Source organism: Rutidosis leptorrhynchoides, chromosome 2 (genome assembly GCF_046630445.1).
Source record: "Rutidosis leptorrhynchoides isolate AG116_Rl617_1_P2 chromosome 2, CSIRO_AGI_Rlap_v1, whole genome shotgun sequence".
NCBI classification, from domain to species: domain Eukaryota; kingdom Viridiplantae; phylum Streptophyta; class Magnoliopsida; order Asterales; family Asteraceae; genus Rutidosis; species Rutidosis leptorrhynchoides.
In genome coordinates this window covers 76,350,416-76,366,434 of record NC_092334.1, presented here as the reverse complement: position 1 = coordinate 76,366,434, position 16,019 = coordinate 76,350,416, and the positions used below count along the sequence as shown (strand labels likewise).

Genomic DNA, 16,019 nt, shown 5'->3' with positions numbered 1-16,019 from the left:
TGTTCGAGCTTATTATAAGAAGCTCGAACTCGTTTATTCATCTTTTAGCTAAAGTTAAGCTCAGTTCGAATCAAGTTTTAACGAGTTGAACTCGGGTAACTCTCATTTACACCTTATTCAAAAACTTGTTTTCCTTTTTATTTGGATTTTTCTATGTTGTATATTAGGATATTAGGATAGTTGTTTGTAGGGATTGATTGGTTATTTATCAATGTACAAAAGATTTTTGCGATGTCTAACTTTTGAAAGGATAGTTTTAACGATTAAGTGCTATCTTTAGATAATGCAATTTTAATTTTTTATATAAAAAATGAAATTTGATCCGGGTAACTCTTTAAAAAAATATGAAATAAAAGGCGTTGCAATTCTTGTTTTGGACCATAACATATACGAGGCCCAATAACAACTTACAAGTCTATAATCCCTCAGCCGTCTCTTCCAATATACCCAATGAACAAAAAAAGCCCTAAATTTTATACTCACATTTCACTTCAAATTTCCACTCAATTAGGTCGAAATAAAATTCATTGGAATTATTTTGAAACTTCTGTATTCATTTTTCTAGTGGATGCTATGCCATGATCTTCAATCCACTGAGCTGATTATATCATTAATCTTACACATACTTCATACCTTCACTGTCTGTGTTCCATCATTAACCATAATGCGGAAAATTTTACTAAAAAAGCCAAAAGATTTATTGGGTTTGCATCAAAATGCCATCAAAAGATCCATATATTCATCTTCAATCTCAAAACCCATCAAACAAAATCAAAACTTGCTTACTGAAATCAGAAGTATTCTTCAATCAGAAAACTGGGAAAGCATTTTGCCATTTTCAAAGGTACCCAAGAAGCTGAACCCAGTTGTGATTCAAGCTTTACTTCAAGAAAACCATGTGGGTATGGAATCAAACCTCAAAAAGTTGTCTTTTTTAGCCATTACTCTATGTAATTATAACTTGTATGGATGTGTTAGTCTTGTGATTGATGCTATAATTGCATTGGGTTTGTCTCCAATGTTGGTTTTGGATTCAATTGTTAGTTGTTATAAAGGTAGTTTTGCTTCTTATGATAATTTGAACCCCAAGGTTTTTGAGATAACTGTGGATATATATAGAGTAAAAGGTTTGTTAGATGAAGCTGCTGCAATTATCTTGAAAGATGATGGTATTGTTTATAGCCCTTTGTTATATAATTCATTTCTAAGAGATTTGCTTGATGGTAATAAGTTGGAGCTTTTTTGGAAAGTATGTGAAGCTATGCCGAAAAAAGTTGGTCTCTTTGATGTTTTTGCATACACAAATATGATAAAAGCTCATTGTATGGTTGGAAATATCAAGGAGGCGAAAGCTTTGTTTGTCGAGATGGGTGCAAAAGGGTGTGAACCGAATTGTGTCACATATAATGTAATGGTTGCTGGTTTGTGTAACGTGGGCCGTCTTGATGAAGCCCTCGAGATCAAAAAATGTATGATTGATAAGGGGATATTGCCTAATGTGTTCTTGTATACCACTTTAATCAATGGATTTTTTATGAACAAGAAATGGGATGATGCATACATAATATTGAAAGAGATGCGTGATGCGGGTGTGAAACCAAATGTGGTGACATGTAATGCATTGATTAATGGGTACTTATCAAAAAGTGATTTGGAAGGGGCATTCAGGGTTAAAGATGAAATGATTGCTAGTGGTGTTGATACAGATTTGACTATTTATAATACACTTCTTTATGGGCTATGTAGGAAACTTGAAATGGATCGAGCACGTAAGTTAGTGAATGAGATGATTAGTTTAGATATGAAATTGGATTTTAGAACGTTTAGTTTGATGATTCATGGATATTGTAAAGTGAGACGAATGAAAGATGCATTTGCACTTGTGGACGAGATGAAGAAGCTTGATATGGAACCAAATGCAAGAATTTATGGTCTTTTAATTATTGGGTTATGTCACACTTGGGATCTTGAAAAGGCAATTGCGCTTCTTTTGGAAGTTAATGTGAAACATCATATAGATCGTGTAGTATATGAGACGTGTTTAAGTGCTTGTTCTAAACATAGGGATTACAAAAAGTGTCAAAGAGTTTTTGAGGTGATGAAGGAGCAAGAAATAAGGCCAAACGAGTTTTGTTATGGAGATATTATAGGATGCCTTAGTAGTGTTTTGAAAATGGATGAAGCTAGATCTTTTATGAATGAAATGATTGAAAGCGGTTTAGAGCCAAATGCACACATATTTAGATCATTAATTAGTGGCTTTTGTAGGTTTGGTGAATTTAAGGTTGCAAATAAGTACTTTTATGCAATGTTGGGTCGTGGTTTAGTCCCGGCGTATGAAACTTATGCAATTTTAATTGTGGAAAACTGTAAAAGTGGTAAAATAATCGATGCGTTGACTATTTTTAGATGTGTACTTTCTAGAAAGTTCTTTCCCGACACTCGTACTTACAAAGTCTTGATTAATTCTCTTATCTCGTGCACAAAATTTGAAGAAGTTTCGGGTCTCTTGATTGAACTACACAACAAGGGTATCGTTGTTAATGTTTCGTTATTTGAATCTGTTGTATTGGGTTTGTGCAAGAAAGAAAAAGTTGAAGAAGCTTATAAGCTTGTTGAAGATGGTGGTTTCAGTCCCACTTTGTCTACTTATAACAATTTACTGAAGGGTTTTTTCAAGATTGGTAACATAAAAAGAGTAAAAGAATTGTTTGCCGAGATGAAGGAAAAAGGTTTGAGTCCAAATGATGTAACGTATGGCACGATGATTATTGGTTTTTGCAAGTTTAAGGATTTAAATGTAGCGTGTGAATTACTAGATGAAATGGTGCAAATGGGTATGGCTCCAAATAGCTTTGTATACAACTGTCTTGTAAATTGTTGTTACAAGATGGGTGATTTGGAGAAAGCTAATGATTTGAGTCGACTAATGACTGAAAAGGGTTTTGGGTTGACTTTGTCCCCCGGCGTGTTGACTTTGAAAGATCTAGAACCTGAAAGAAGCCAAATGGGAATATGATGAAGGATGCAATTTTTTTTCTTCTAATTAGCTGGTTTTTGTTGCTAGTCTGTTTGGGTCAGAACCCAAGAAGGCGAAAAGAGAATGGGTAGATTTCAAGTTGAGTTACCTTGATACCGAAGGTAATACATTACTCTTTTTTTAACAGCAATATATATATATATATATATTTTTTATAGAAAGCGGACCATTCAGATTGACCATTCAGATTGACTAAGTTACTCTATTCAGGTTAAACAAATTGGGTCAGCAGTTTTGGGTATTGAATTTCTTTTGCCTTTAGTCTCAGCAAAGACCTGAGAAGTAGCTCAAGTGAAAGACCTGTACAGAGTTTTGTTTTCACATGACAGGTGAATCAAAGATTGCAGACATGACATTTGAGGTTGAGTAAATAATAGCATTTCAGCATTTGTAACTGTATTTACAAGCCACTAGTTCAAATAGATCATATGATCTAGTCAATCAGACTTGTTTGGATCTGAATCAGTCTGCAACTTTGAATCAGTATGTAACTCATTTAGATTGTTGGGCCTATTTCTATCTAAATTACGGAGTATGTTTTTCACCCAAAATATATATAAATAAAATAAAATAAACCACTTCAATAATGTTATGTGTTGCTATTACAATTCACTATTACAATTCACTATATTATCTCTGATTATTGATGACATTGGATACTAAAAAGATGTTATAATATTTCCTAATATGGGATTAAAACAAAAATGTCATATAGCAAAAGTATGCTCCCTCCGTCTCATATTAATAGTTCATAGACAAAAAAACACACAGTTGTTGAATTTACTATTAAACATAGAATATGAAAAATTATATATGTAATTTGTTCATTTATTTTGTTACATATATGTGTTTTATTGTGATATATCATAGTTTTTTATTATAAAGTTGAAATCAAAATGTAATTCTAATGGTAAATGCATTTGTAATAATAAATATCTAAGCATATGTTTTTTTTTTAATGTTTTTTTATATGTATTTCGGGTGTTAATGGATATATCCATGGATGAAACTTTTCATCCATGTCCATATCCATATCCATTTAGGTTCATCCATATCTATCACAAAACGGGTGGTTTGGATAGATATCCGTTGGGTCGGGTGACCATTGCCATCCCTACATGTATCACTCTCTTCTAAAAAATCACCATACACTGTAAGAAATAATTATCAAGATAAACAATATAACTCGTCAACACAACTACTAAAAGTAAATAAAGACGTTCGTCAAAATCCAATATGAACTAAACAGATTGAAGGTAAAAACTCAGAAATATTACAAATTCGCTTGGAGGTTTCAAATGATTTGAAGGCTGACCAGATCATGATCAGTACTCCTGCTGGCTGTTGGTAGTTAAAATTGGTTTCAGTTACTATACCAGACCGAGAAGGATGTAAATTAGATCATTGAACACCAGAATACATAACACTACTATATAACAAAAGATTTGCAAACAAAAGAGCATGGTTTTTTGTAGCTCTAGACATACACACAGAAACCTGATAATAAAGTACATAACATAATTCTCCAAACTAACAAACTGAGTTGATTATTAGCTTCAAAGTTCACTCAGGTTTCTGTTTGCCAACTAACGTTTGACCTTCGTTAACTACCATCAAAAACAATATATACAATACAAGTCTAATCTAAGCTACTTTCAGTTAATGAACCCGCACTTTCTTTGCAGGTACACTACTGGTAGACATATCTATTTCACTATCAAGGTTGACTTTTTCCTGACCTCCGTTGACTTTATTAGTCAACTCAGACATATCAGACGTTTTCGAAAGTAACCCGTCATACAAAATAATGTTTGTAGCAACAGCGTACGTAGCAATTGTTTTCCCGGAATCTGAAATTACTTTTCGGTCAATCACAGATGACTGCCCGCAAGATTGATCTTCATTTGCCTTGTCTTTAAGCTGCTTAATCACGATATCTTTATCTTGGCTGATATCATTAGTTGATGCCTACATAACAGTTTGACATTTTTACTTTTTATTTACTTAAATGGAATTATGGAACAGTTTTTATATTTTAATGGTCGATTTTTTACCTCGAAATCAACAGGGAAATCAATGCTGGTAAAGCGGCATGCACAGCCTTCACTGAATTTAACACACAGACCCATGTGAATTGGTCTTGATCTAAGTGTTTCCCTGCAGTTATAAACAGCAAAATAACAGTCAGTTATTATTAAAAAAATAGAAAAAAGGTCTAAAAACAAGGGCGTATGTGAGAAACGTAACAACCTTTTAAGCAAAAACGGTTGCCGGTTTAGAATAGCGGTTTTCAGCTCTGGCCTGTCTGGGAACATAACCTGGATGACATACGAATCAAATCCAATGTTCAGAATATATAAAAAAAAAAAAAAAAATTGTTTTATTTTATTCAGAAAACACTGTAAACTGCATGTTATGGATTATGTAATTGTGTTGCAAAATGAGTAGAATTTAATTATACCTCGACTGATTCGATAAAGGGTAGCGGAGCCTTTTCTCCATGTGCACTAATAACTCTAAGAGACCATTTTGTATATTTTGACTCTGTTAGTCAAGTTTAATCGAAGTAAGAAAGATGGTAAAGGGTCATAATCTAATATGAGATATGTACATCAAACCATTTTACGAAAAATATAAATACAGCAGAACAAAAAATAATACAGAGTACTTGTTTTGTTAAAATATAAGCTGTTGTTTGTTTTGTAAACGGGTGTAGTAATGGGTATAGGTCATAAAGATAAGAAAGAAAATACAAAAGGTTGTTGCTTGTTTTATAAATTAAAGGTGAGTTTATAGATATTATTTTATTTTTGGTAAAAAAAATATAAATGGATTATGAGGAAATATTAACATTAATTAAACACGTGATAGGATAAGTGTGTTTTGATACGAATCCCATTACCAAACATTCAATACCTGATACCAAACATTTATTTTATTCTTCATTCCCAAAACCCATACCCAAATACACACGCTAAACATGATGAGTACCTGATACAGATCGGGAATGGTTAAAGATTATCTGGAATAGATCAACTCGAACATATGAAGGAATCCGCATATTAAGAAGTTGCATTACCCCGCTCATTACCTACATGAAAATAGTTCACATCATAATCCAGCTAATATGTGTCTTGACACCAAAGTTTGTGCAAAAACCAACAAAAAATTGTGTATACCTTGTCAACATAACCACGTATGACCAAATTTGCTTTTTTATCTTTTGGAGTTTCCTATAAAGTTTAAAATATAACACACGCACGAGTTAATAGTCAGTGGTTATACAAATTAGAAAACAAAAAATAATAATAATAAGAAGTTAGCAAACATGATGTACCTGAAGGTTGACAATCACAATTTTTCCTCCATTGCGAATGCACTTTAGAGGGAGGTCACACGCGGGGGTTATCTGCAAACTGCAAGTAAATCGGATATCAATCAAATAAGGATAAACTTTATTTATTTTATGTACATTTAACTTTTTGATATTTTAAAAAAAGAGAGTGGACAAGGATAAAAGTTACCTGGTACCCAAACATAGCACAATATCCGCTATTCGACAATGTTTTTCTGCTGCATTCATCTCCGCAGGAGGTAATTCATCCTACAATGGAACATGGGTCAAGCAAAAGTAAAAAAGTGTGTCCATAAAAATATGAAGTTAACATTATTGATTATGATTATTATGTAATTAACACCATTCATCCTACAATAGAACATGGGTCAATAATGAGTCACAATAGTGCCAGTTGATTTGACCATTTTTGTCAATTACTTACAAACTATTATTTGACTTGTTCACATTCAATTATTCTTTATTTGAGCCATTTGAGATAAATAGAACCCAACTCGGCCCATTCATAAGCACATGGATCGCAGTTGCCATCTAAAGTTTATCAGGAAGAACAATAAAGAAAAAGGGTTGTGGGTTCCATTTAAACGTGAGATATCACAAAATAAGATACACAAAAAGCTCTTTAGAGAATGGACAACAATTACAAAATACCTCCCAATCAAGAACCGAGTCCCTGAGTTTTGCCCCACATTTTGGATCACAACAGCGTCTCGATGTCTCCTTCAAACCTACAGTTTCCACTTCAAAATCTCGCAAGTACCTACATGAGTAATGAGCACTTATATCAAGATTAGGTTCAGAAATAACTCGTGTTCCACAAAAAAATATGAATAGAACATATACGAAATACTTAAAAAGCAATTAAAATGAATATTCAGATAATATAACAACTCGTACTCGGTCCCGCAAGAAGGGCAAACCTCCCTAAATGAATTTCCATGCAACTCTGAAAGCTTGTGTCTAGGTATACCAGAACGGAGATGAAGGCTATCCACATTCTACATAATACACAACAAAATAAATAAATAAAATAAAATTCAAGGAATATATGCAATTAACTTCAATTTACCATCTAATGCAACATCCTTACCATTTGTTACTTACTCGATCAACTTGTTTTCATTCAATGAAACATAACTACCCCTTTTTTACCATTAAACACAACAAACTGAGTCCGTAAATACTAAATATATTGCATTTAATGGTGGTAATATGGTACAAGTTCGTTTCAGGAATAAGCAATAAACCCCCAAATTGATATAGCCATTTAGGAGGTTATATGCACAAGAAAGTCATTTTTGGGCAAATTTTTGACCCGTATGACTTATTTAACTCGTAAATCTTTTCCTTTTAAGCGATCAAACATATTGGCTACACCAATTTTAATATGATTTATTCAAGAATGAAACATACCTGGCTAATAACAAACTTCAAAATACCGGCCCGTTCCAGTTCAACCAATGCCATATGCGTACTACTTGGTGCTGCACGATGAAACGGTAAGGATGCTTCCGGCAGATCTTTGCCTTCACGCTGCATTCCAATCAAACGAAAATCAATTAATCAATACCTTAACTTCAATTATTATTTCATTTACAAGCACACGAATGTACAAATTTGCACCTGAAGAGTCCAAACTCCTTTAGGGCCTCGAAAATCAGGAATCCCACTAGAAGTAGATATTCCTGCACCTGTGAATGCCACTAGATGCTTACTCTGCAACCACAATTTATGATTATGATTAAAATAAAACGTAACAGTTAGATTAGTCATTTATGCTCTTTTGAGGTAAATGTAAAAAAAGAAAAAAACTAGATACTTGAACTCAAACAACCTTTTTAATCAGCTTTGCGAGTTGCTTAATCTGCAAATGAGAAAAAAAGATTGTTAGCAGAAATATAAATTACATGTTACAACAAAAATTTTCATCATTTAAAACACAAAGTTATAAAAATACTTTTGATTGAAAGAATATGATCACATCAGTTGCGAGTTGCAACAGGATTATAATAACAATTAGGGTTAAACAAACCTAACACAAATCACAAAATGCAAGCAATATCAACATAAATTTATCATTTCAAGAAAATAAAAAAATAAAAATAGGGATCACAATACTATAGTATAAACTAATAAGGCCCATTTCAAGAAACACTGAAAAATTCATCTAAGAACAAATGTTTAAACACATAGCAGACACCAAAGATTAAGGAATAAAATTGGGGAAGAAAAAAAAAACTAACTTTTTGTTGCAAAAGCTCAGGGGAATCGAAAAATTCAGACATTCCGACATCTCCAACATCTTCTTTATAAGAAAGCTTTTCTGCGTATCCCAGTGACATTTTTTTTTTCTTGAAATTTTTTTCAAGAATTTTGTACGAGTGGTGAGATCTTATGTCAACATTAAGCTGATTGTTTATTGAAATCGGGGGCTTAAATGGGTTTAGATCTCCCAATGGGCCAAACAATTTGGGACTTTTTAATAGTGTGGTGAAGCGTCAGTTCAGTGTTAGTTTATTGTTTTGCTGATGACTGGACACTGACTGGACTGACACTGAAAACTGACGCTGGTGAAAAAACAGGAGAATTGGGAAAAATGTCAGTTCAGTGTCTTGGTGAGAGAAGATAGGGTCCACCAATTATTTTTAATAAGTAATTTTTTATATATTTTTAACACATTATTAAATAGAATTAATAAAAATACGAACAAATATTAAATTTAAAAATATATTAAAGGTCCTAAAATACACTTTTATTAAAAAAAAATTCCTAAAACGATTACAATTAAAAACCTAAAATTAAAAGTTATTAAAAAAAGTCCTAAAATTACTTATTAATCCTAAACTTACTTATTAAATCCTAAAAATTACTTATTAAAATAACAACAATTTAACGGCCATAGCGAGTGAGAGATCCGGATTCATGCGAAGACGTATCATCGTCTCGACCGTTCGAAGCCGGAAGGCTCCACACGTTCCTACAGTACAACGTGATACGTTTGTTCTTCAGTTTGGCCTTTCCGACCATTCGTTCCCACACGGCTTCGGATTGAAATTCCTTGAACAAATCCGTGACCTCGTCACAGTACCAAACGTCGGTAACATCTATAGCTTCTACAACGCGTTCTACATCGAAGACGGTAACATCTATAGCTTCGAACGATTGTGTGTACCCGTCGAGCCAATATTGGCGGTTATCAGATAGCTCGTCGTTGTAGTGCACGTCGAGGTTTATCAAGCAACGATTGGCCATATTTTTTTTGTGAAGGAGAAAGGAAATTTTTTTTGTTAAATGATGTAGATTGTAGAATATTTGTTGTGTGTGTAAATAATGAAATTGATGGGTTATATATAGGGATGAATAAAAAAAAATAGGCAACGGATATAATTTTGAAAATGGGGCCCACAAAACAACCAAGCACCGAAGTCTTGGCAGCGACGCCGGCACTACCGACGCAACCCCGACTCCGGCGCGGTGTGGGGCGACGGTCGGTGGGACAACCGACGCCGGGGTGACATCCACCACACCGTGTGCTCTGAGCTTGGTACCAAACTACACCGGCGTGGCGGAAACACTAATTTTTTTTTTTTCACAGGAAGCTTGACAATTTTTTTACCAAAATATGAAGGTTTTTGAACAAAATATGAAGACTTTGGGCATAATATATAGACTTTTAAGCAAAAAAAATTCATTTGAGACAATATTGAAAAATTCGAAATTTTTGCACTAAATATTAGAGAGGATGTCCCTTGTCCCTTCATATTTTCGCCACCGGTTAGATAAGCTTTTTTATGGGTGTGTTTGGGTGACGAGCTTGTTGGAGCTTATGGGAGCTTATATGTGACGCCACGTGCAAAACCATCATGTACGATTCGTCAACAACAGGATCTTTACACGGTCAAACACTACATGTTGTTTGAAAACCAGTTTTGCATTCATAAAAAGATAGCGTTTACAAAAGATAACATGCTTACTAGAAGCGTTAACATAAGTATGTAACCCAAAGGTCGTTACAAAGCCATTATTTGAAAATAACATAAGTTACGAATGCAAGATAAAAGTTTCATAATTGAGACATCTCTAAGTAATGCAGCGGAAATCTAACACAGCAGGTCCATAACAGCAAGTCTATAACACCAAGACAGCAAGTCTAACAGCGGAAGCAACAACGTCTAAGCACCTGAGAAATACACGCTTTAAAAGTCAACACGAATGTTGGTGAGCTATAGTTTGTAATCAGTAAAGTAATGTAGACCACGAGATTTTAGTGCTTCAACCAGCAGTTTAAATCAGTATGAAAAGTATATGCTTAACCGTGGGCACCCGGTAACTAACTTAACGTAATAGTAATACCCCCTAAAAGTACACTTGGCGAGTGCGTATTTCCTCGAAGTATCAAACACCCGTTAAATACTAACGCGACTAGCCCGAGTGGGGATGTCAAACCCTATGGATCCATATCTAATATTCGCGTTCACCGGTTCAAAACCAATGATTAAACGTTACCGTGCTAATGGGAATCTTTATGCCGTTATATAACCCACACATATGTAAAGTTTAAGTACTCGTTTCAAGTAAGTAAAACATAAAAAGCGCATGTATTCTCAGTCCCAAAAATAGTATAAGTAAAAAAGGGAAGCTATAACTCACACTGAATAAGCAGTAAAAGTCGATACGAAACGTATGCAGGTAGTAAGTCGGTCCGAAAGGTCGTCAACCTAAGTCAAAGGTCACTAGGTCAGTATGTTGTCCCAAAAGGTTAAAAGTGAATGAATTAACCCAAAAGGTTAAAAGTGAATGAATTAAGTTTAAGTGTCATCATCGACATCATCATTATCATCATCATTCATCAACACTAAGGTAAGCTTAACAAGAATAGAGATCGAAACAAAAGTCTGACTTCGAACAGCTGTTACGACCTCTATAAAAATCGAAAAGACGCGTAGTCAGTGGCTATGGCTCCGTATGTGAGTCCTCTAACCGCTGACTAATTTTCAGAACCTAACTCGTCTTCATTTGACCGTGACGATGGTTTTAGTGCGAGTAGGTCAGAAATTTCAGCACAACGTTACAAGAGCATAGTGACTTTCGGAAGGCCATAAATCCTAAACCGTATATTGGATTAAGTCGAGACCTAAACGAAAAGTCATCTACTCGAAACGAACTATCTGAAAATTAATTTTCCAGAAGCCCAGGAGTCTGATCAGACCCCAAAAAACAGCAAACAAGTGCTCCGGTGAGGTTCTTGGTGCTTGATGCTCATCACGGTTCTCATCCTTGATGCTTGTAAGCTTCAAGTGTACAACTCTTTGATGTTTTAGCATCACTTTGACCAAGGTTCAACCATAAACACACAACTAAGAGTAAAATCTATCATTCTACAAGTTTTGAACATCAAGATTGCCTCTTTATTGCATAAATCCAATAAAGCTTCAACATTTGTCCATTTTACACAAGTTCATGCATCTATATCATATGTGATGATGAAGACTTGATCTTTATCATCACAACAAACACAAAAAGGTTCCAAGTAAGTGAGATCTACAATAATAACTTAGATCTCAAGTATTAAGAAAACCCTAAGCTAGAAAGCTTGGATCTTTACAAGATTAATGAGACCATAAGCTAGAAAGCTAAGATCTTTAACAAAATAATGAAAGTAATGAGATCATAAGCTAAAAAGCTAAGATCTTTAACATAATAATGAAACCCTAAGCTAAAAAGCTTGGATCGTTAGTGTTCTTGAAGCTCTTGAAGCATAAAGCTTGGATATTTAAGATACATGAAGATTACAAACACAAGTTTGAATCTTTATAACAAAATAACAAGATTAAAGCTAAAAAGATTTAGATCTATAAAATAAGTGAAGATTCAAAGCTAGAAAGCTTGAATCTTCCATGTTCTTAAAGGATTCAAATCCAAGTTTGAATCTTTAAGATATAACAAGATCAAAAGCTAAAAGCTAGATCCATAAAATGATGATGATGATGTCGTGTAGATGAAGGGAAGAAGAAGAAGAAAAAAAATCAAAAACTTACACTTTTTAGAGTGAGAGAGACTAGAGAGAGAATTAGAGAGTAAGTGTGTGTAAATTGCAAATGAGATTAAGTGTGAAATGAGTGAAATAAGACTTGTATTTATAGGTGGTGAGAAGGCGGGAGGGGTGTTTAGGCCGTGGGTTATGGTTGGGGACAAGGGGGACACCTTTTTGCTTTTTGGTTAATGGTTGTCTAAAGTTGGTGCTTATGTTAGGATCTCATGCAACATTAAGGATAATGCTTAACAAAAATGCTAGTATGTTCCCTCTAATAAATGGGCATTTGTCTTTCATTAATATTGGTCACTAACTCATTTAATTGGGCTAATTAAATAGTCCACTAGCTAGTGTAGGGTGGGCTAAAGTCCAACAATGTAGAAAGTCCAACAAGACTAACTAGTGTGCTCTAGTAAATTACTAAGCGTAATTAAGCATCCAAAAACCCAAGTAATTGTTATTACAAAATAACAATTAGTATTACGTAGTCATAATATTCTGATTATGACCAAAGTTAATCGTGTACCAAGTACATAGCTCGTTTCAAACGTCAAGTGACACCAACGGTCGTAAAAGCTTTCGGGGATCAAGTTAAGTGATTACACACTTAATAGCACATTGTAAGATATTAATGAAAGTAATTAATCATTAAATAAGATCCCAGAGCATAAACTAGCTCAGTACGCACATATATACAGTTTCTTGAAAGCACAAAGCACAAAGGCAAGTTGAAAAAGTCGGGTCGTTACAATACCCACCTGTTAAAGAAAATTTCGTCCCGAAATTTTATTTAGTGACCAACAATGGTACCGTTTTTGAATAAGAAGGATCGTATCAAAGTTCTGTGAGACTCGTGGGCTCAGAAGTGAGTTATTTACCTTGAAAGGTACTTGGGCGTAAGAATAGGTATGTGCCGTTAATTAAGTCTCTTGTCCTAAGAGATCAACAAATTGATTCCATTTCTGGTTAACATGAGTATGTCATCTGAATATACAGCCACAAAAGGAAAGATGATGTTTTTAGTCTTAAAAGCATCTTCAGTGAGCCGGGTGCATGAAATGCATCATGAATGTTACCAAACTCATCTAAAACATTGAGCGCTTATGTCGCAATACAAAGCTGACAGGTAGTATGGAAAACATAGTGATCATAACCATGCGATTTGATGTCTGGATAGTGTTAGCCACGGATTTTACTAATCCCTTGATTTCGGATGGAGATCATAGGCATAAAGAACCCGATATTTAAGAAACGTTTCATTTGAATAAATGAATTGAAATTTTTAGTTGAAAGTGACTAATCAGACTTACATACAATGCAAGCCATAACTATTTATAGCGTCTTCAGGACGGTCTGAACGAACAATGAAGGATATCACCCAGTTTAACATTCTGCATGTGAACTTATCCTTGGATGGAATGGAAGCACAGTTCCATAACGTAACTTTATCCTTTCAGTTACATGTTGAAGTTAGGGTTAACATTAACTAGAACAACATATAGTTGCAATCAACGAAGGAAGAAATATGTAGAGTATCCACATCAGTGTCGTAAATGTTTTAAGCAGTCCCCTTCCAAGAGGATAACAAGGTTCATAGATTCTTAAAGTATCTTATATTACATTTCTGAAAGAAAATCGCACAAAAAGTGTGATCTTTGAACGAGAGTGAACTCTTTGAGCGGTTCGTTCTGAATTTATCCTTATACTTAAGGGGATGCGCGGATGAGAAGATACGTGAACTCTTGGTCCTAAAGAATGGTTTTCTCCGAGTGAAAAGAATTTCAAAAATGATTCTTGTATCTCAACATACTGATTCATAGAGGTGATGTTTACGAGAGTGTTGCGATTAGCCGTGAAATATTGAGAGTAGAAACCCGCCTAGTGCCTTTCCTACAATGGGGTGACCACTGAGTGTATCTCGGAAAATTGATTTATCGGCCCACGTTTTTGCCAAGTCTAACCTTAAGGGGAACATTTCATGAGCGTAAAGACTTCTTAACAAATTTTATAAAACTACCATCCAAAGTGGCTCAAGAGTTTTTAATAAAGATCTTAATAGTAAGTTTCATCCCTAACGGAGGGCGAGAAGAAGTGTGATCCATATATGGTGTAGTCTAATACGAAAACCTTTAGTAAAATCAACCAAGGAAGTTTTGAAAAACCTTTAAACATTTGATGAGTCAACATAAACGGAACGAAGTTCTTAGTAAATTTAGAAGTATGTACAACGTGTACTATTTTGCACAAAACCATTTGTCTTAAGTTAAAAAAACTCATCAAATGAGCGATTTTTAAAGAATTTGAAGGTATCACTTAGTATGTACCAACCATAATAAGTAAAGGTAAACTTGTTAACTTAATTATATACATACATATATGATTTTATGAATCGCATAAGTGACAGAAAAATTTTATTATTTTAATTTGTCCATAAATCTCGTGAAGACCGCACAAATAAACAACGTGTAAAATTTTTGATAAACATAGTTTTTCGTATTTCAGAGGTTACGAGTTGAAAAAGATCGAGTGAAAAATTCTTGAATTTTTGAGTGACATGTTACTAAGTAATGAAAACTAATGAATTAAATGTAGTTTTGATAATTATCATGACATAAGTCTTTGGGCCAAAAATGTTCACGTGTGAAGCCATTGCTAAAAAGTGAGGTATGAATGATAGAACATGAGGATGAGAAGTTAATCGCTTCTTGACTTTGCAAAATGTCAAACAGGTTATGATTAATACTAAAGTCGGAATACTGATGGTTTTAGTATCACTAAATGAGAATCCCCTGGAATAAGTCAGGACTTAGAGTTATGTAAGAAAGAGCATCGTTCCAACAGGTGTGGCGAATAAGATCCTTAGGGTAACGCAATAATTTTGAATGGTTTAAGTGTTAGTGGATGCCCGAAGGCTCTGCATGACGAGGCGGTAGTGCCTTCAACACATACACACACGCATGAATCTCTCGATTTCTACGGTCAAGTCTTCATGATGATTTGGATACGAATAAGCAACGAAAAATTTTAGATAATAAGCAACGAAAATTTTATAGAAATTTTTAAGGTGACAATATAAGAAAAGAAACGAAGTTCTTAGTAAACTAGAGTTATGTACAACATGTACCATTCAAAGTAAAATATCTTTTGAATAAAAGATTTGGTTTGTCAAAGTGAAAGTAAAATTTCATATGTATGTGTCAAAAATAAGTAATCATTTGCTTTATTTTATATAGTATATACGATTTCAAAAATTTGTACGAATGACAAATAAAATGAATTTACTTTTATAAAGCTTTGAGAGGATCGTACAGTAAAATTTTGGCAAACAAAATTTTTATATTTCGGAGGTTACAAGTTGAAAAAAGATTCATGAGTAAAAGATTTTTGAAATTTTTCGGGTGATATGTGAGCAAAAATGTTACGAGGTAATGAAAACTGTTGAATTTAAATGTGGTTGATGACTATTAGTAGGGCATAAGTCCTTCGACCAAAAATGCTTAAGTGTAAAGTTGTTGCTTATAAGTGAGATACGAAAGGGAAAGTATGAGGATGGGAATTAACTACCCATTGATTTTGAAAAATTTTGAATT

At 34.0% G+C, this 16,019-nt stretch overlaps 2 protein-coding genes across 4 annotated transcripts; one reads left to right on the top strand and one right to left on the bottom strand.

The window, feature by feature from the left end:
• The first annotated feature begins 664 nt into the window (after nt 1-664).
• Nucleotides 665-3,581, top strand: LOC139891038 (uncharacterized). 3 transcript variants are annotated; one of them, XM_071873963.1, is made up of 2 exons: nt 665-3,141; nt 3,251-3,581. In XM_071873963.1, the coding sequence occupies exon 1, from the start codon at nt 665-667 to the stop codon at nt 3,017-3,019; it is 2,355 nt and encodes a 784-aa protein (XP_071730064.1). In that variant the 3' UTR covers nt 3,020-3,141; nt 3,251-3,581. The 3 variants fall into 3 exon arrangements, with proteins under 3 accessions (XP_071730064.1, XP_071730066.1, XP_071730067.1); XM_071873965.1 differs by having other exon boundaries at nt 3,199-3,581; XM_071873966.1 differs by having other exon boundaries at nt 3,370-3,389.
• An 889-nt stretch (nt 3,582-4,470) lies between these two features.
• On the bottom strand, nt 4,471-8,785 carry LOC139891037 (NAD-dependent protein deacetylase SRT1-like). The gene is made up of 14 exons (XM_071873962.1): nt 8,639-8,785; nt 8,230-8,259; nt 8,019-8,111; nt 7,809-7,928; nt 7,293-7,393; nt 7,047-7,155; nt 6,565-6,644; nt 6,378-6,456; nt 6,220-6,273; nt 6,032-6,131; nt 5,502-5,584; nt 5,291-5,358; nt 5,095-5,197; nt 4,471-5,008 (listed from the first exon to the last, which is right to left on the bottom strand). Exons 1-14 carry the CDS (start codon nt 8,735-8,737, stop codon nt 4,700-4,702), a joined length of 1,428 nt encoding a protein of 475 aa, XP_071730063.1. The 5' UTR covers nt 8,738-8,785; the 3' UTR covers nt 4,471-4,699.
• Between the last annotated feature and the right edge of the window lie 7,234 nt (nt 8,786-16,019).

Excerpts from the sequence above, each read along its gene's own strand:
- LOC139891037 (XM_071873962.1), bottom strand. The coding sequence starts at position 8,737 with ATGTCACTGGGATACGCAGAAAAGCTTTCTTATAAAGAAGATGTTGGA. Across the intron at positions 6,457-6,564 it reads GTGCTATGTTTGGGTACCAG|TTTGCAGATAACCCCCGCGT; the intron begins GTAACTTTTATC and ends ATTTACTTGCAG. Across the intron at positions 5,198-5,290 it reads CAACCGTTTTTGCTTAAAAG|GGAAACACTTAGATCAAGAC; the intron begins GTTGTTACGTTT and ends TTATAACTGCAG.
- LOC139891038 (XM_071873963.1), top strand. The coding sequence starts at position 665 with ATGCGGAAAATTTTACTAAAAAAGCCAAAAGATTTATTGGGTTTGCAT.